The 19,414-nt window shown below is 42.2% G+C and overlaps 1 protein-coding gene across 11 annotated transcripts in view; it reads right to left on the bottom strand.

Moving 5' to 3' along the window:
- GOLGA1 (golgin A1) overlaps positions 1 to 19,414 on the bottom strand; it is a 48,740-nt gene that overhangs the window by 14,778 nt on the left and 14,548 nt on the right. For 10 of the 11 annotated variants that reach the window (XR_003146897.3, XR_007413291.1, XM_035720785.2 and 7 more), the window contains 5 exons: positions 10,211 to 10,336; positions 8,356 to 8,451; positions 5,008 to 5,103; positions 3,368 to 3,517; positions 2,536 to 2,631 (listed from right to left, as the gene is read on the bottom strand). Coding sequence is in view for 9 of the 11 variants with exons in the window: in XM_035720785.2 (XP_035576678.2) it covers positions 2,536 to 2,631; positions 3,368 to 3,517; positions 5,008 to 5,103; positions 8,356 to 8,451; positions 10,211 to 10,336 (564 nt within the window). In the remaining 2 variants the exon portion in view is untranslated. The remainder of the gene's footprint in view (positions 1 to 2,535; positions 2,632 to 3,367; positions 3,518 to 5,007; positions 5,104 to 8,355; positions 8,452 to 10,210; positions 10,337 to 19,414) is intronic. The other variant, XM_049115046.1, reaches the window with a different exon arrangement.

Below are 19,414 nucleotides of genomic sequence, written 5' to 3'. Positions count from 1 at the left end.
CTCTCTCTCTCAAATAAATAAGTAAAGTCTTTAAAAAAATTTTTTAAAGTAACATTTATCCTATTTGGATTTGTAAGAATCCTCATACCTATACCTGTGACTTGACAGCTTTTAGCAGTTTGGAAACTTCTCAGCTATTAATGCTTCAATAATTGCTTTGGTCTCAGGGCACTTGGGTGGCTCATTCATTTGCGTCTGACTCTGGGTTTCCACTCAGATCACTATCTCATCAGGGTTGTGAGACCAAGCCCTGTGTCAGGCTCTGTGCTCAGCGTGGAATCTGGCTGGGATTCTCTCTCCCTCTCCCAACCTCCCCCTGCTCTCTTTCTCTCTCTCTCCAAAATAAATAAATAAAAAATAAATAAAATCCTTGAAAAAAAATTGTTGCTTCAGTCTCACTTGTGTGCTCCCTTCTGGGTCCCCACGGACCTGGGATCAGGCACCTTGCAGCATCCTGTCTTTTATCATGCCTTTTCTATATTTTATTCTACCCTTCCTTCACTTCGCTAATTCTCTAGTGAGTTCTAATCTGCTCTTAAACATATTCATTATTTTTTTTTTTATTGGTGTTCAATTTACTAACATACAGAATATTTTTTAATGTATTGTCATTTATTTATTTTTAAAGATTTTACTTATTTATTCATGACAGAGAGAGAGAGAGAGAGAGAGAGAGAGAGAGAGGGAGAGGCAGAGACACAGGCAGAGGGAGAAGCAGGCTCCACGCAGGGAGCACAGTGCAGACTCGATCCTGGGACTCCAGGATCATGCCCAGGGCCGAAGGCAGGCGCTAAACCGCCAAGCCATCCAGGGATCCCCTGTATTGTTTTTTAAAACAATTTTCCTGAAGTATAACAATATGCTATGCACATCTCAAATGTGCAACGTGGTGACTTAGGGTGAAATTAACAATGAAAACCATGAAAATACTCATTACCCACGAAAGCTTCCTCATGCCCTTTGGGGTCTACCATGTTCTATGTTCCAGCCCTACACACTCTGGCTCTCACGTTCTTATATGTTTTCCTTTTAACACTGCTGCTTTTTAGTAGTTACCAGATCTCTGCTGAAAATTTCAATTTTTCCTTTATGCCCTTAAACATAGTAAGTGATGTAATATCTGAACCCCCTAATTTCTGTACTTGCTTCCTTTCCAGAACATTCTCTACAAACAGCCAGAGTAATCATTTTAAAACAAAACCTCTCCCATCACTTCTTTGCTTAAAACTCCCAAATGTTTCCCTGCCTGCCTCCTCTCATCTTGTTCGCCCCTAGCCCCCTAAGCGGCAGCCACACCAGCCTTTATGCTATTCTCCGAACTAAGCTTTTTTCTGTCTCAGAGCTTTTCTATTTGTGATTTCTTCAGTCTGGACTATTCCTTTTCCCAAAAAGGCACATTGCTGGCTCCTTCTCAAGAGTCAGGGCTTTTGCTCAAATATCACTGAAGCCCTCCCTAACCTCCATATTTAAAAGAGTCCTCTCTTCCCTACTCCCTGTCACTCACTCTGGTTTACTCTACACTGAATTTAATTTAAATTTTTTGTTAAATTTAAATTTAAAATTTAAAAAAATTTAAAATTTAATAAAATTTTTTTTTTAAATTAAAAAAAAGAGGATAATTAGTGCTCATCTGCTATCTCTAGTTACAGACTCCACAGGGTGGGGGGAAGGGGGTGAGTTTTGCCTGTTTTGCTCAGATCTCAGCACCTCCAGTGGTGCCTAAATGTTTGTTGAAGGAATACACAAACAGCTGTGACTCCAGGCACACACTTCCCATGATTCAGCACCACTGCATTAGCACCTACCTAACTTGGCAGAGACTGTTACTGAAAGCTTACTTTATGCAGACCCTCAGCTGTGGATGTTCTGAGAAGGTCTCTGCCGAAAGACCCACAAGATCTCTGTGTTATGAACAAGTAGGGCAAGTGCTGCTATGATCCATCATCTAAGAGCTCCTATGAAAGGGGACAGAGAAGCCTGGAGGCCTTTAAGAGAGTGGCAGAAATTCTTTCCCTTGCATCCAGTTATGTCCAGGCAGAGAAGTGGGCAGCATCTGATTAAAGCACTGAGTTCTCAGAGGGGAAAGGGTAACAATCCAGTAGACTGTTTCTTCATCTCTACACACAGGCTCCAACATAAATACGTAAGGTCCTTACAACCATTTAAGTCCTTACTTTACCAATTCCACTGGAAAAGTCAACAACACTAGTGCTGTGACAACATGACTTCCAGGCAGCTGCTGACACAGACAGAGAGCTGGCTGAGTGAAGTCAGACCAGCATCATCTTAAACTAACTAGAGAACTTTGGGCAGAGCCTCAAATGACATTAACTGCAAAATGAGCATAATTCTTCCTACCATCCTGGATCACCGAGAGGACTTAATGAGTAACGATTTCTAGCAAATGTCTAACAGAACTGTTGAAGAAATGCTAGTTCACGCCTTCTCCACTCTGAGTATAAAACTTTCACCGCGCTGCTCCCAATACACGTGTAAAAGACAGGCTGTGACATGCTGGTGCTGTTAGATAAATACCTTTAGCTTCTTTAGTTCAAGCTGGTGGTGTTGTAAAGAACGTTCACATTCATTCTTACTTTCTCTGAGGGCTGCATTTTCTTGCTCCAGCTTTCTCTGCAAATTGAGAAATGCACATGTAAGAAGACAAGGGCTTTACCCTATTTCCCCTGGACACAGTCCTACAGACATGGAACCTTTGAAAATGCACCCCACCCTTTGTGGGGTGTGGTGTGGAGATGAGAATGGGGCAGGGGTAAGAAAAAGCCAGCTGACACATGCCTCACAAGAAGAAATATGGCACCTGACTCTGAAGATGCATGGCAGGGAAAGGAAGCAGAGAGAGGGAAAAGCCATGAGGGAGGAATGAGAATACTGCAGAGGAACAGTGGGAAGAGGCTGAAGGGTCTGCTCAGGAGGTACCAATGCAGCCCGTAAAAAGAGAAAACCCGGGGATCCCTGGGTGGCTCAGCGGTTTAGTGCCTGCCTTTGGCCCAGGGCGTGATCCTGGAGTCCCAAGATTGAGTCCCACATCAGGATCCCTGCATGGAGCCTGCTTCTCCCTCTGCCTGTCCCTGTCTCTCTCTCTCTCCCTCTCTCTGTGTCTCTCATGAATAAATAAATAAAATCTTAAAAAAAAAAAAAAAGAGGAAAACCCATCTGTCTGGGTTTTATAAAAGGCAGGCTTTTTATATCCATTCTCATGAGCAGGTATCTTGCTGGAAAGAGAAAAGCTGCTCTAAAAAGTGGTTCCCTAGCTTAGCAGGGGCTGGTATTCTGTCAATGACTTGGCAGCGCAGCAGCATGTGAACCTGGCGCTTATAAGCCTGGCCTCCCTCCTCTCCTCACTCACCACCTCTTGCTCTGCAGCCGTGTGGTCAGCCACCCGGGCTCTCTCCAGGGCAGCAAGCTGGGCCTCCAGTGTGTGGACACGCTCTGTGCACTGCTGCTCCAGAGCAAGGGCCTGCTGCCGTATACGGCTGCTCTCCTGGTTTGCGGCGGCCTGTGGGGTGGGGGTGGGGACAATTATCCGTGGTGACAATAAGGACTCCATTCTCTCCCTCAGACCCAAAGATGGGTGTCCAGTAGAAAGAATTCTGCTTTCTGATCTCTGGCCCAGGTGCTGTTGAGGTCTCTACCTGCAGCTCTGCCTCTTGCCCCTGGTCTGTTCAGTAGTTGAAGTCTGGGACTGGTCTTGGTGCTAGGGGGATAGCTTAGGGCACCAGCCAGTCCTAAAACAGCCCTCTTTCACCTGTCTTGGTACTGCCCTCTATGGCTGAGGCTTCCCTAGGGAGGCAGTATTGATCTTTAACTAATGATGGGGTTATGACCCAATGATCCCATTGTAAGTTGAAAATAGTAAGTTGAAACAAGCATCATAGCTTATCCTAGCCTACTTTAAATGCTCAGAACAAGGACCCCCTGGTTGGCTTAGTCAGCAGAGCATGTGACTCTTGATCTTGGGGTTGTGAGTCTGAGTCTCACATTGGGTGGAGATAACTTAAACACAAAATCTTTAAAAAAAAAATTTTTTTTTAAATGCCCAGAACACTTACATAGCATGGGCAAAGCCTATTTTCTACTGAAGTGTTGACTATCTCATGTAATTTACTGAATACTGCACTGAAAATGAAAAACAGAAAGGCTGTATAGATACAGAATCGATGGTTTACTCTGTGATCACAGGGCTGCCTGGGAGATGTGGCTCCCTGCCACTGTCGGGCATGGAGGGAGAGTATCGTACTGTGCATTGTTAGCCCAGGAAAAGCTCAAACTTCAAAATTTGAAGTATGGTTTCTATTGAGTGCATATTGACTTTGCATCTCATAAAGTTAAAAATCATTAAGCTGATCAATCATAAATCAGGGACCATCTGTAAAATACAGTGAAGATGAACAAGGCCTTTGACCCAAGAAAGATGGGGGTTCTGCCATTTATTACCTAGGAGACCATGACCTCTGGGTTACTGAACCGGCTTCCTCTAGAGAATGAGGATAACAGCACATACCTCTGAGGTCTGTAGCAAGGACTGAAGGAAACACGTGCTGGATATTTAGCACAGTGACTGGCACGGCAAACGTACAGTAAGTACTGTTTTTATTTCTCTAGATTCTAATTCAACACTCCATTTGGGGCTGTGACAGCTGGCCAAACCCTTGGCCATGTTCTCCCCAGAGCCAGGACTATTCTCCACAGCCCTGGAGGTTGGAGGTTGGATTGTCAAGTTATCCCCTCCTACAGTCTCAGAACTAGGTTGGGCCCTACGGCCAGCAGTCAGATGGGAATTAGCCAGTCTCTCTCTCCTTTGGTAATTCAGATCCTCCAGCAGGTCCTGACTCTCTGCCTGCAGCTGCCCACCTGCTCACATCCAGCTCAACTGTATCGGAGGTCAGGTCCAAATACCTCACTAGAGTGAGTCTGGAGCAGCTAGCTGCAAAGGCGTAAAGGGCAAGCATCAGGTGCCTAGAACAAGCAGCCACAAGAACCACTTACGAGCTCCTGTATCTGAACTTCCTGAGCCACCATGACATCACCACTGTGCTTTAGCTTCTCCTCGGATGCCTGCAAGTTCTGCTGGAGTTCTTTCACCTGAGGGGGAAAGAGAAGCATTGTTTCATTCAAAAGAAGCTGAAAAGTGGTAATAATTAACTTTAAAAATCAAATCCATTTAAATCATAAAGCGAGTACATTACAGAATTTTTAAAAAATATTTTATTTATTTATTTGAGAGACAGCACACGAACAGAGGGGGACACGCAGAGGGAGAAGCAGACTCCCTGTTGAGCAGGGAGCTTGATGCAGGGCTCAATTCCAGAATCCCAAAATCATGACCTGAGCCAAAGGTAGACATCTGACTGACTGAGCCATCCAGGTACCCCCAGAAAATGTTTCAATTAGGAAAAAAGACACAAAGACACCTATAGATCTACCATGATACAACACCACCATCCTAACATATTTTCCTCTGCTGTATTTTTATGACTGCCTTTTTTTTTTTAATATGTGTAAGTTCCTTTTTTTTTTTTTTTAAGATTTTATTTATTTATTCATAGACACAGAGAGAGAAGCAGAGACACAGGCAAAGGGAGAGGGAGAAGCAGGCTCCATGCAGGGAGCCCGACGTGGGACTCCATCCCAGGTCTCCAGGATCACACCCAGGCTGCAGGCGGTGCCTAACCGCTGTGCCACCGGGGCTGCCCCCCGCCTTTTTTTTTTTTTTTACAACTCTGTATATAATTCCAGGAATACTGTGTTTCTCCTCCTTACTCACGTTTCCTTCTGTATCCCATGTAGTCATCAGAACTTCAATTATTTCTTTAAAGGATATTGCACAAAGTATTGAACCATTCCTACTGTGCTGGCAGTTGGGCTGTGTCCCACTTTCCCATCTGAGATAACACAGCTGTTATCTCCATGACATCTTCACCGAACATTTTGTGACCTGGTTTGAGCCACTTCCTTAGGCTAGATTCCCAGAAGTGGGATGACTGCCTATGACACAAACTTTCCTCATTCCACAACCATCAACTCAGTCTGACTTTGTACCTGATGCTGCACTAGGATGTGTGGCTGGCCCTGTGGACTGGACCAGACCCTGTCCGTTGAGCTGGATGTGGCTCTCCAATGGGGCATTTCTATCTGGTTGGAGCTATCTTTGCCAATTTCCCTTATGAAGTCCTCTTGTTTGCTGAGTAAGGTATGACCTTGAGAAAGTTTATGATTAAAAACATAAACACAAGGAAGGCTGCAGCTTTGTCAAGGAAAAGCAGGTACCTGACAAGAGGATACTCTTATGGTTCCTTATACACATTCACATGGAGCTGAAGCAACTCGTGGAGAACAGCCTATTTCTACATAGGAGGACAAGTAATGTTACCTGTCCAGGATCACAGATTTTTTAAAAAAGATTTTATTTATTTATTTATTCATGGGGGGGGGGGTGCGGGCAGAGACACAGGCAGAGGGAGAAGCAGGCTCTATGCAGGGAGCCCAACGTGGGACTCGATCCCAGGTCTCCAGGATCAAGCCCCAGGCCGAAGGTGGCGCCAAACCACTAAGCCACCAGGGCTGCCTAGGATCACAGATTTTAATAGTGGTAGAGCCAGAAATGAAACCTAGCTTTTTAACTCCTGGTTTCAGAAAGTATCTACCCAAGTCTCAATTTAGAGGCAGAGCTCAAGAAAGGTTCAGCTCCTCCAGGGGTTAAGCACAGAGTTATCATGTCCCCTAGCGATTCTACTCCTAGGTATAACCCAAGAGAAATGAAAATAAAAGGTCACACAAAAACCTTGTTCATAGCACTAAGCTAATGCTTATTATTCACAATAGCCAGAAGGTGGAAATAACCCATTGACAAATGAAGGGATAAACAAAATGTGGTATAGACATATAAAGGAATGAAAGCCTTTTTAAAAAAGCTTATTCAGCCCTGGGTCACCTGACTGGCACAGCGGTAGAGCATGTGACTCTTGATCTCGGGGTCGTGAGTTCCAGCCCCATGTGTGGCATGGAGTTTTACTTAAAAAAAAAAAAAAAAAAAAAAAAAGGCTTATTCAGCCTTAAAAAGAAATGAAATTCAGACACACGCTACAACATGAATGAACCCTGAAGACATATGTTAAGTGAAATCAGCCAGACACAAAAGGATGCATATCATACAATTCCACAAATAGGACATTCCCAGAGTAATCAGATTTAAGTAGAATGGTGGTTGCCAGGGGCTGGGGCTGGGAGAAAATGGGAAGTGAGAATTTCAGTTTGAGAAGATCAAAACGTTCTGGAGATGATGGCGGTAATGGTTGAACAGTGTGAATGTGCTTCATGCCACTGAATTGTACACTAGAAATGGATGAAATGGTAACTTTGTCATGTATATTTTATCGTAATAAAAAAACATTCAGAAATAGAACTGAATGCTAATAAAATAAACCAAGCTGTATTGGAAAAAAAAAAAGAGCTTGAAGTATATTTATCAGAAGATAAGATTTTAAAAATGAGCTAATAAGCATTTACTATGGTGTCCTCCCCAAATTCATATGGAAATCCTGTTGCCTGACATGGGAACAGGAGGCGGGGCCTTTGCGAGATGCTTAGGTCATGAGGGTGGAGTCCTCATGATGGGATCAGTGCCCTTATGAAAGAGGCCCCACAGAGATCCCTTACCCCTTCCACCACTTCACACTCACTAAACTGGCAAACAAACAAATGGCTGGAGAAAGCAGTAATGCAGATACAGAAACCTTCATGCACGCTGGGGGAGCAGAGCCAGGGGCAGCCCTTGCAAGAATGTTCTTGTCCTAACTTAGTCATAGGCATTCTCTGTCCTCAGGGTGACAGGGACGAGGCTGTTCAGGGTAGTGTAACCTGTGGTGACAGGAAGAAGGCGGCAATCCAGATGTCCAGCACCTGATAGATATATGATATAGAGCAAGAGCACTAAGTACAACGATGTGGACATGGACAGAAGTGGAGCAGGTGAATGTGACAGTATGACAGTGTGGAACTGTATCACTTACATAAATCAACATACATGCATGCAAAACAAGGCTGCCCATTTTAAGGTCACCCCACAATGCAAGGATCTCTAGTAACCCCATCAGAATAGCTTCCCATGGGAGGGAAGGCAAAGTGGATAAAAGGGAACAGCAAGAGAACAATGTTGTGTGGAACAATGGTAGCAATTTGGCAAGAATGAAGAAAATGACTAACTCAGCCATGTGTAAGTGAGTTTCAAAACAGTCCCTTCAAAAGAGAACCTCTGACCCTAGGGGATTTTCCCCCAACGATGTCATCCAACCAGGCCACCATCCAGACAGGAATCTCTGGGAATGAGGTCAGTACCCGAGTTTCCAGGATGTCAATGGCCTTGGCCTGGCTGCTTCTGGCTGCCAAGAGCTGCTGTCTGGTATCCTCCAAATTCTGCTCAGCAACGGTTTTCTGTAAGTTGATAGAAGAGTAAAAGAAAACAGTCATTTTTCCATTGAATAAATACTGATGTCTACCACATACTGTGATTTGAGCAAGACAGGGGGACACAAATGTATTAACAAAAATAACAGCTGAGATAATAGTCACATATCATAAAGTACACACAGATAAATTTGATATAATTCTTTGACCTTGAGACTGAGGCAAGACTAACAAAAAAATTAATAGAGTGCAATAAACACCCGCAAAGATACCCAGATACTCACTGCCTCAGGAAAGTGGATGGCTTCCTAATTAACAGGTGGCCAGGGGTTGGCGGGGAGCACCCAGGCAGTGATCACCAGTGGAGTCATGAAACAGCCTGGGACATTTGGGGAGCTACAACTTGCAAAAAGCTAAGGCAATGGTGGATTCAGGTCAAGAAATGAGACTAGAAAGTCAGGCAAAGGGGCAGATCATGGGAAACTTTTTATGCTGCAGAAAGGAGCTTGAATTTAATTCTGTAGGCAATATTTTTTAAAGTAGGGTTGTCCACATACTGGCATAAGACTAATGTGGTGGTGCAGGAGTAAGTAGTTGTTAAACTTGAGGTCTTACAGACCTACTGAAAAAAGGATTTCTAAGGATAGGAATATACACACTAAACAAACTCTCCAAGTACCTCCTATGCACACTAAGCTTTATAATAATGATTGTGGCACAATACTAAGGATTATAATATTAATAGCAGAAAAATACGGAGACCCTACTACATTCTAGAGCTTCATTCTAAGCATTTCACATATTGTAACTCCCTGAATCCTACCAACAATTCTGTGTTTGGTACAATTATCTACTCTATTTCACAGAAGAGAAAACAAACACAAAGAGATTAATTTTCTTGCCTTAAGTCACCAACTGGTAAGAAGATGATGCGAGATACGACCTAGGCAGTCTGACTCTAGAAATCAATTTACACCCCAGAACCCAGACTATATGCACTGCAGATTGCAGGAAAGCTGGGCAAGAAGGTAAGGGAGTGAGGCGGCCAGGAATACCAGCACGGCAGTGGGCGCAAAAGACTGCATCAGGGGTAAAGGAGGGGGCTGATGCCAGGTAGGCAGTTTGGAGACCTCTGCTGTGGACTAGGCTAGAGTTGCTAGAAGCCCTGAAGTACAACAGTAGCAGTGGAGAAGGAGATGTTTAGTTGAAACGAAGACAGACAGTGAGGGTCTAATCTAGGCCTAAGGTCTTGGCTTTGTCACCTTTGTCAGGGTGAGGTCAGTCCTGAGATACAAAAAGCAGGAGGAGCAGAATATGGGCAGACAATGCAGGCTCAATGAGAAAGGGCAAAGGTCAATCTGCTCAACAGCCTCACTCAGTGAAACCCCTTACTGCCAAAGGTGATTCTTGCTCATGCCACAGGCAGACAGTAACAATTTTCCTTGGCCACTGGAAAGTGCAAAAGGGTGGAAGAGATCAGGGAGGTAAGATAAGACAGCCCAAGTAGCATAAATCACCAGGCGGGGTTCACTGGTGATTAGGATGCTAATCATTCATAGGCATCTCTGAACGAGGCTCTCCCTTTCCTGGAAAACATGGCAATATACACAGGTGACAGGTGGCTGTTTTTTGCTGTAAGAAGGATAATCAGAAATTGGAGGGGGGGGGGGGGCTTTTCTTTTCCAGCTGCTTGTGGACTCTCTGGCTCTGAAGCTCTATGATTGTATGAAATCTCCAGTGTTACCCCTACCTTCCTAACAGTGGCTGTCCGAAAAGAGCTACTTACCTCTTTTAGGAGTTCTTGCACATGTTCTTCTCCTGATAAGTTCTGCTCTAGTCTCTTTTCCAAGGAGGAGACCTTCTCCTGCAACTGTGTGACGAGTTTTTCTTTCTCTTGAGTTTTAGCAGTGGCCTGCAAGTGAAGGCAAAGATTATATTACATTCTAACCCCTTTCTCCTTCTCACTCCCTGTCTCCTCTTGGACCATTATGTTTCCCTGAAATTCTGTTCTCAACTGCCTCTCAGAAGAACAGAGAGCTAAGGAATCTTCCTTGAAAAGGGATACAGAAGAAACACCAGGACCCAGCACCAGCCAGACATCAGTTCAAACCTAGTGTGCAAGAGACAATTGCTCTTTTAATTTAAGCATTATTGATGTAGGAAAGACAAGGCTATGATATCAGTGGAATGCAGGCAGAACTCTGAGAAGATGCTCCTTCTCTTTAAGACAATCAGATTGTTCGGTCATGACCTACTACTGTCTATGTTCACCAAGCACACATCTCATTCTACTAACCCAGAGTCCAACAGGACCTATGTATGTCTTTAACTCAGATGCCAAACTTGGCAGAGGTATCCCCCTCAAGAAGGTCCCCATAAGTCCTACAAATGCCCAAGAGAACAATATTCTGGGAAATATGGGGCTAGATGAAGCATTAATGACACCAACGTAGCTGCCTTAAGAACGGAATGAGAGAACTTCTAAAATACATGAGGACACTCACTGCAGCTCCCAGCATAGTGACCAGGGCAGAGCCACTGTGCACCTCACACCTTGGCCCCAAACCAACAGCTACCCACTTTATTTCAGTCTATCTCTTTAGCAATGATGGTAGTGGTGGCGGTGGCAGTGGCAGGTTATGACTTGGTTCCTCTCACTGTTACCAATCTTCAAGTGCTACTTAATGTCAAAGCAGAGGATCCAGGAAGCTTTCATTCCATAAGTTTTTAGATCCCTAGTGGTCCTTGCATCCACTGAAGATGCCCAGGCACCTCTCTAAAAGTTTGTATAAGGGCACATGGGTGGCTCAGTTGGTTAAGCATCTGCCTTCGGCTTGGGTCATGATCCCAGGGTCCTGGGATTGAGCCCTGCATCGGGCTCCCTGCTTGGCAGGGAGTCTGCTAATCCCTCTAACTCTACCCCTCCCCATGCTTGTGCTCTTTCTCAAATTAAAAAAAAATCTTGGGGCAGCCCAGGTAGCGCAGCGGTTTGGCGCCGCCTGCAGCCCAGGGCGTGATCCTGGAGACCCTGGATCGAGTCCCACGTTGGGCTCTCTGCATGGAGCCTGCTTCTCCCTCTGCCTGTGTCTCTGCCTCTGTCTGTGTCTCTATGAATAAATAAATAAAATCTTAAAAATAAATAAATAAATAAATAAATAAATAAATAAAAATAATTTTTAAAAAATCTTAAAAAAAATGTTCAGGGATGCCTGGGTAGCTCCGTAGTTGAACGTCTGCCTTTGTTTGGCTCAGGGTGTGATCCTGGAGTCCCAGGCTTCCTGCATGGAGCCTGCTCTCCCTCTGCCTATGTCTCTGCCTCTCTCATGAATAAATAAAATCTAAAATAAATAAATAAATAAATAACTAGATTAATTAATTAATTAATTTAAAAAAGTTAAAAATTAAAAAAGTTCATAAAGCATCAATATCTTACTGTGAAGACTTATACCTTCTTACAGGTACTCTGTTTCCTTGCTTTATGCTTCTGTTGCTCTATCTTGAGCTATGGTTTCATGTCAGCTTGAAACCCAGCCAAACTCTTCTCAGAATAAAATGTAGCAACTTTAGGAAGAAGCAACTTCCATTCTAAATTCTCACTGTGGGGGCACCTGTGTGGCTCAGTTGGTTAAGAATCTGACTTCAGCTCAGGTCATGATCCCAGCATCCTGGGATGGAGTCCCCCATCTGGCTCCCTGCTTGGTGGGGAGTCTGCTTGTTCCTCTCCCTCTCCTTCTGCCCCTCCTCCTGCTCATACTCTCTCTCTCAAGCAAACAAAATCTTAAAAATAGAATACAGGGTTGAGGGATCCCTGGGTGGCGCAGCGGTTTAGCGCCTGCCTTTGGCCCAGGGCGCGATCCTGGAGACCCGGGATCAAATCCCACATCGGGCTCCCGGTGCATGGAGCCTGCTTCTCCCTCTGCCTATGTCTCTGCCTCTCTCTCTCTCTCTGTGTGACTATCATAAATAAATAAAAATTAAAAAAAGAAAAGAATACAGGGTTGACAGCATAGGTAGTAGAGGGTTTTCTAGAAATTGAACTGTCTAGACTCAAGGTTCCATAACTCAGTAAACTTTTTTAAAGATTTTGTTTATTTGAGCGAGTGAGTGAGCAAGCATGCACGCACAAACAGAGGGAGGAGCAGAGGGAAAGGGAGAAGCAGACTCCCTGCTAAGCAAGGAGTCCCAATGTGGGGCTCAATCCCAGACCCTGAGGATCATGACCTCAGCCAAAGGCAGACGCTCAACCAACTGAGCTGCCCAGGCACCCTGCAATTCAGTAAACTCTTATCAAGTTTACACTGTGTGTAGTCTTCTGAGGATACAACCAGATACAGTTCCTGACCCACAGAAGTAGGGCTGGTGGTAAAGACATGTATACACACAATTAATTATAAAACAATACAATCATGCTGCAGCAGAGGGACATACAAGGTGATATATCAGAGGCAGGAGGGATTAACTGTTTGGGGAAGTCAGATCAAGCCCCCTGACTAGGCAAGTCAAGGGAGAAGGGGGTTGGGGCAGAATGAGAATTCTGGGTAAAGTGTAGCACATGCAAAGAGGTGAAAGGCAAGTTCAGCATGACTAGGAAGCTGGGAGAAGAGGTAAAAAGAACTCCCAAGTCTGTGACTCAGGTGCCTGGCACAATAGTAACATTACATAAAACAGAGAACAGCAAAGGAGAGAAAGTTTGATAGAAAAGAAAAACAATTCAGCCATGATAACCAATCATGATAGGTCTCTCACTAATAATGCAATAATCATAATTTGTAGCAGAGTGCAGCAGTGGCAGCTATAGTTTGCAGAGCATGAGTAAGCACTTTCCATTATCCCTAGTCCTTACATTCACCCTTTATTGTGTCCATTTATAAGGAAGCCAAAACTTACAAACTAGCCCATAAGCATATACCAGTGATAAATTAAAGATTTAAACTCAAGTCTTCTGGAACCAAAGCCTGTACTCATTCTATTATACATCAATATGAACTTGAGAGATACAGGTGACTCTATAGTGAAAATAAAAAAACAAACAAGAATTGGTCACCAATTTCCAGTTAGTCTTCTTGTGCACCATATCACACATGGAGCCCCCTTCTCCACTCTGGCTGCTTTACTTCAGGCCCCTAACACCTTCTATGCCACAGCTAACATTATCCTTAATGGTGAAAAACTCAAAGCTTTTCCATTCAAGACAAGGATGTCCGCTCATCAATCCTTTCCAACACTGTATTAGAAGTCCTTGCTAATGTAATAAGACAAGAAAAGGAAATACAAGTACACAGATTGGGAAGGAAAACCTAAAATTGTCTTTGTTAATAAGTGACACCATTATATATATCTAGAAAATCCAGATAAGTTGGGGAGAAAACTCCCAGAAATAACAAGTGGTTAAAGAAAGGTTGTAGGGGATGCCTGGGAGGCTCAGGGGTTGAGCATCTCCCTTTGGCTCAGGGCGTTGATCCTGGAGTCTCAGACTGAGTTCCACATCAGGCTCCCTGTGGAGAGCCTGATTCTCCCTCTGTTGGTGTCTCCATCTCTTTCTCTGTCTCTCATGAATAAATAAATAAAGTCTTAAAAAAGAATACAGGAAGGTTGTAGGATACAAGGTTGTTACGCAAAAGTCAACTGCTTTCCTACATACTGACAATAAACAAGTAGAATCTGAAATTAAAAAGACAATATCATTCACATTAATACTCCCCAAAATGAAATACTTAGGTATAATCTAACAAAATATGTATAAGACATTTATGAGGAAAACTATAAAACTGATGAATGAAAAAAAGACAAAAACTAAATAAATAGAGTGACAGTCCATGTTCACAGATAAAAAGACCCAATATTGTTAAGATAACAATTTTTCCCAACTTGATCTACAGATTCAATGCAGTCACTATCAAAACCCCAGCAAGTTGGGATCCCTGGGTGGCGCAGCAGTTTGGCGCCTGCCTTTGGCCCAGGGCGCGATCCTGGAGACTCGGGATCGAATCCCACGTCGGGCTCCCGGTGCATGGAGCCTGCTTCTCCCTCTGCCTGTGTCTCTGCCTCTCTCTCTCACTGTGTGCCTATCATAAATTAAAAAAAAAAAAAAAAAACAAACAAAAAACCCCAGCAAGTTATTTTATGGATGTCAAAAAAATTATTTTAAAGTTTATATGGAGATGCAAAAGACCCACAAAAGCCAATACAATATTGAAAGAGAAGAACAAAGTCAGAGGACTGAGGCTACCTCACTTCAGGACTTACTATAAAACTACAATAATCCAGAAAAGATGGTCTTGGTGAAAGAACAGACAAATAGATCAGTGGAACAGAACAGAGAGCTCAGAAATAGACCCTCATGAATATATTTGACTGATCTTTGACAAAGAAGCAAAGACAATACAATGAAACAAAGACAACCTCTTCAACAAATGGTGCTGGAACAAATGGACATCCACATGAAAAAAAATGAATCTGGACATAGAGACCTTACCTCCTTCATAAAGATTAACTCAAAATGGATCACAGATATAAATGTAAAACTAAAAACTATAAAACTCAGAGAAGATAACATCAGGAGAAAACCTAGATGACCATGGGTATAGCAATCATTTGTTAAACATACCACCAAAGGCTTGATGCATGAAAGAAATAACTGATAAACTAGACTTCATTGGAATTAGAAACTTCTGCTCTATTAAAGACAGTGTCTAGAGAATAAGAAGTCAAGCCACAGATTAGGAGAAAATATTTGCAAAAGACACATATGACAAGGAATTGCTATCCAAAAATGTAAAAAAATTCTTAAAATTTAACAATAAGAAAACAAGCAACCCAACAGAATAGGGCAAAGGAAAAAATGTGTAAGAATTTGAAACAAACAAAACCATCATTATTCACAGATGACTGCTATTCAAGAAATTCAAAAAATCTGTAATTAGTTACTAAGCTCAATAAAAATTAATAAATTGTGCAAAACAATCAATTTATAAAAATAACAGTATTTTTATAGTATATGCCAGCAACAAGTACAAAAAGTAATTTTTAAAGTGACACAATTTATAATTGGTATAAAAAAACTGTGCCTAGGAATAAGTTTAACAGTAAATAACGAACTTTCATGAAAAAAAAATCACAGAACCTTACAGAGTCATTTAAAAAAAAAGCAACACTGAATATCTGAAACAAAAGATCATGTTCTTGGTTAAAGAAAACTCACATCAGGGACGTCTGGATGCTTCAGTGGTTGAGTGACTGCCTTTGGCTCAGGACGTGATCCCGGAGTTCCGGGATTGAGTCCCGCATGGGGCCCACTTCTCCCTCTGCCTGTCTCTGCCTCTCTCTCACTGTCTCTCATGAATAAATAAACAAAATCTTAAAAAAAAAAAAGAAAACTCACATCATAAAGTAATCACTGCTCTCCAAATGGACCTACAGATTCAATGCTATCCAATCAATAACTCAACAAAATTTTTTTGAGTCTGACAAGCTTCTCTGTGGAAGAACAATGGGCCAAGAATATTCAAAATACTCATAAAAAAGAAATAGGTGAGGAGATTTATCAGACACCAGGACTTGTCCTAATAGCTAGTAAGGCGATGTACTGTATCATACAGATACCACAGTGGCATATGCCCCAAAGCCTAATAGTTCTACATACATATGGAAACCTGAACTGTGACAAAGCTGATATTGCAGATTGGTGAGAAAAGAACAGATTTTTTAATAAATGGTACCAAAACAATAAAAAAAAAAAAGATACAGATCCCTTTCTAATACCCAAATCACAGTTTAGGCATATTAAAGACTGGACTATAAAAAGCAAAACTGTAAAACTTCCTATATGGTAATGCAGAAAAAGCGCATTATAGCCCTGGGTAAGAAACAATTTCTTTAAAAAAGCAGGTGTGGGAGCACCTGGCTGGCTCAGCTGGTAGAGCATGTGACACTTGATATGGGAATCATTGAGTTCAAGTTCCATGATGGGTGTAGAGATTACTTAAAAAACAAATAAATAAAATGGAAGTCTCACTGAAGGGGGAACCATTTTTTTTTAAAGTAAATTAAAAAAGCAAAAGTGTGAACTTAAAGGAAAATAATAAATTCAACTATACTAAAATTAAGAGCATATTTTCATCAGAGGAGACCATAAAGGGTGTGAAGACAAGGCAAAAACTGGGAGAAGACATTTGCAACCCATATAACTGACAAGGGAGCATGGCAGCCAGGATACATATAAAGAATCCTATAATCAAGGAGAAAAAGAAAATGTAGCAGAAAAATGGGCTAGAGAATTGAATGAGTACTTCACAGAACAATAATGACCTATAAGCATGAAAGGACAGTAGCACTTTGTAGTAATCTGGGAAAAGCAAATTAGAATCATGCTGAAAGGGGACACCCAGGTGGCTAAGCAGCTGAGCATCTGCCTTGGGCTCAGGGCATGATCCCAGAGTTCCAGGATCGAGTCCCACATCGGGCTCCCTGCGAAGGGCATATGCCACTGTGGTATCTGTATGATACAGTACATCGCCTTACTAGCTTCTCCCTCTGCCTATGTCTCTGCCTTCTCTCTGTCTCTAATGAATAAATAAAATCTTTTAAAAAATGTTAGTATTTCATACTCTCTAGACTGGCAAAAAATAAATGCCTGATAATATCCCATGTTGTCAAGGAAGCAGAACAAACATGGCTGGTGGGACTGTGAATTACTACAACTACTAGGGAAAAAAAATGCTTGGCATTATGCCGAAAAGTTGAAAAAGTACAAATCTTTTTTTTTTTTTTTTTTTGGGTGAGATTTTATTTTTAGGTAGTCTCTACACCTGATGTGGGGCTCAAACTCACAACCCTGAGATCAAGAGTTGCATGCTCCACCAACTGAGCCAGCCAGGCACACCTAACCTTTCCACATCTTAAATATACCCCAGAGTAACCTGCACGGGTAGAGGAATGTTCACAGTAGCCTTGTTCGTAATAGTAAAAGTCCAGAAACACCTCAATGTTGATGGTCAATACGATGAATAACTTTTGTTACTTCACACTATATAGTTGAGAAAAGAAAAAAAAATACAGCTGCATGTATACAAACGCATGTTTTTTGGGAATATAATGTTGAGCACAAAAAGTAAGTTTTAGAAGAATACCTATAGCATAATTTATATAATTTTTAACAAGCATGAGAAACAACAGAAGATACATACTATTTAGAGATAAAATAACAGTAAAATTATAAAGTGAAGAAAAAGGAAACAACAGTTTCTAGATTCCTTATAAAGGAAAAAGGAATGGGATGAACAGTGAATGGCACATGGGGAACTTCAAGTATAAATAGATTATTCTTTTCATCCTGGGGTTAACTACAAGGGGATCACTGCCTTGTTATACTCTCTACCCTACTTATATTTATAAATGTTACATTTATTCAATAACGATAAGGACAACAACAACAAAAAAAACCTGACTCCAAACTCATGTTCTTCATGATAAAACTGTTCAGCCTTTGATATTCTTAACCCAATGACCGACCCTATCAGCCACTCAGTTGCTATCAAGAAACTCAGAAACCATCACCAAAACTTCCTTTTCTCTTGCTTCCCTCCTACATCCATTACATTAGCGAGTGGGTCAGTCTCCTCATTATTTTGTAAATGTCTACTTCCCCCTTATCTTTACCACCACTCTTGTCAAAGCCACCATCTGATGCCAAGACAGGTATAAGAACTTCCTAACTGGAACCCCATCCAATGTTTCCCCTTATGCCAGTCCATTCTCTGTGTCTTCTCTTCCAGTTCCTTGAATGTGCTCATCCTTCTACTGCCTCAAGGTTTCTGGGTTTATGGTTCGTACTGTTCATTATTCCTTGCTTCAAATTCTCTCCCACTGTCTCTCCCCCTCCACAGCTCAAGTGTTCCTTCTTCAAGGGCTTTGTTCTCTGACTCCAAGGCTAGATCTAACCTGATGCCATTACAGGATCCTACAACATCCTGCAGTTTTCCTTCATGCATCATGGTTTGCAATAGTATATTTACATGATTACTGATTGATATCTGATTTTCCCTCTAGATTAGAAGTTCCGCAAAGGCAAGGGCAGTATCTGTTTTGCTCATCACAGTATTTTTAACACTGGGCAAAGAGTGCTGAGCCTGGCACATAGGAAGGCTTTGATCATATTTTTAGAATGAGTGAGAGAACGTATTAGTATAACCACAAGCTAGAAAATTAGTTTTTCCAATGATGACATGGTAAGTTAGATGGTTCTGATATCAAAGGGTCCCTTGAATCCCCAAATTTTGTGTATGTTATCTTCCCCCACCCTATGTGTTCTGTGTCCTGCTTTCTCCGCCTCCTGTTACTCTACCCATCTTTGAAATTCCAGTTCCTCCAGGAAGAGTTCCTTGACTCCTATGCTAGAAATACACTCTCTCCCTATGGCATATATTTTTCATTACAAAATCTATTTCACTTATTTAGGATTTGTTAAGAATGTGTTTTCTTGTGGTTAGGTTTGAGTTCTATAATGAAACTATAAGCCTCTGAGAAAACACTGTGTGTGTCTAGATCTTCACTGAGAGTAGAGACCTTGTATCAGAGTCATTCATATATGTGAGATCTATTTACTGGGTGACCCTTATTGGAAGGCAACACAGTCCAATAGGACAAGCATGAGTTTTGGAGTAAGACCTGGGCTAGAATCCAGCTTTGTCACTCACTGCTGAACTCTGAGTGAGGTATATAACCTCCATTTGGGCATCTATGTGTGTGCTAATACCTAGAAGGAAGGAGTATATAGATTTCTATTTACACAAATCTTAACTGTACTGTAATGATGTAGGAAGTCTCTGTTGCAGTTGAGATTAGCAGTTCTCAAGGGAAGAGGGTAGAGTTGGTGGTACCACCCACCAGGGGGTGTTTTTTCACATGATGGGAAGGGCTGGACTGTCAATGCCTGAAGGGTGCTACTGGCACTAAGAACCCAGGGGCCAGGAAAGCTAAATGTCCTGCAATG

Source organism: Canis lupus, chromosome 9 (genome assembly GCF_003254725.2).
Source record: "Canis lupus dingo isolate Sandy chromosome 9, ASM325472v2, whole genome shotgun sequence".
NCBI lineage: Eukaryota > Metazoa > Chordata > Mammalia > Carnivora > Canidae > Canis > Canis lupus.
This window is presented reverse-complemented; position numbering and strand designations above follow the sequence as displayed.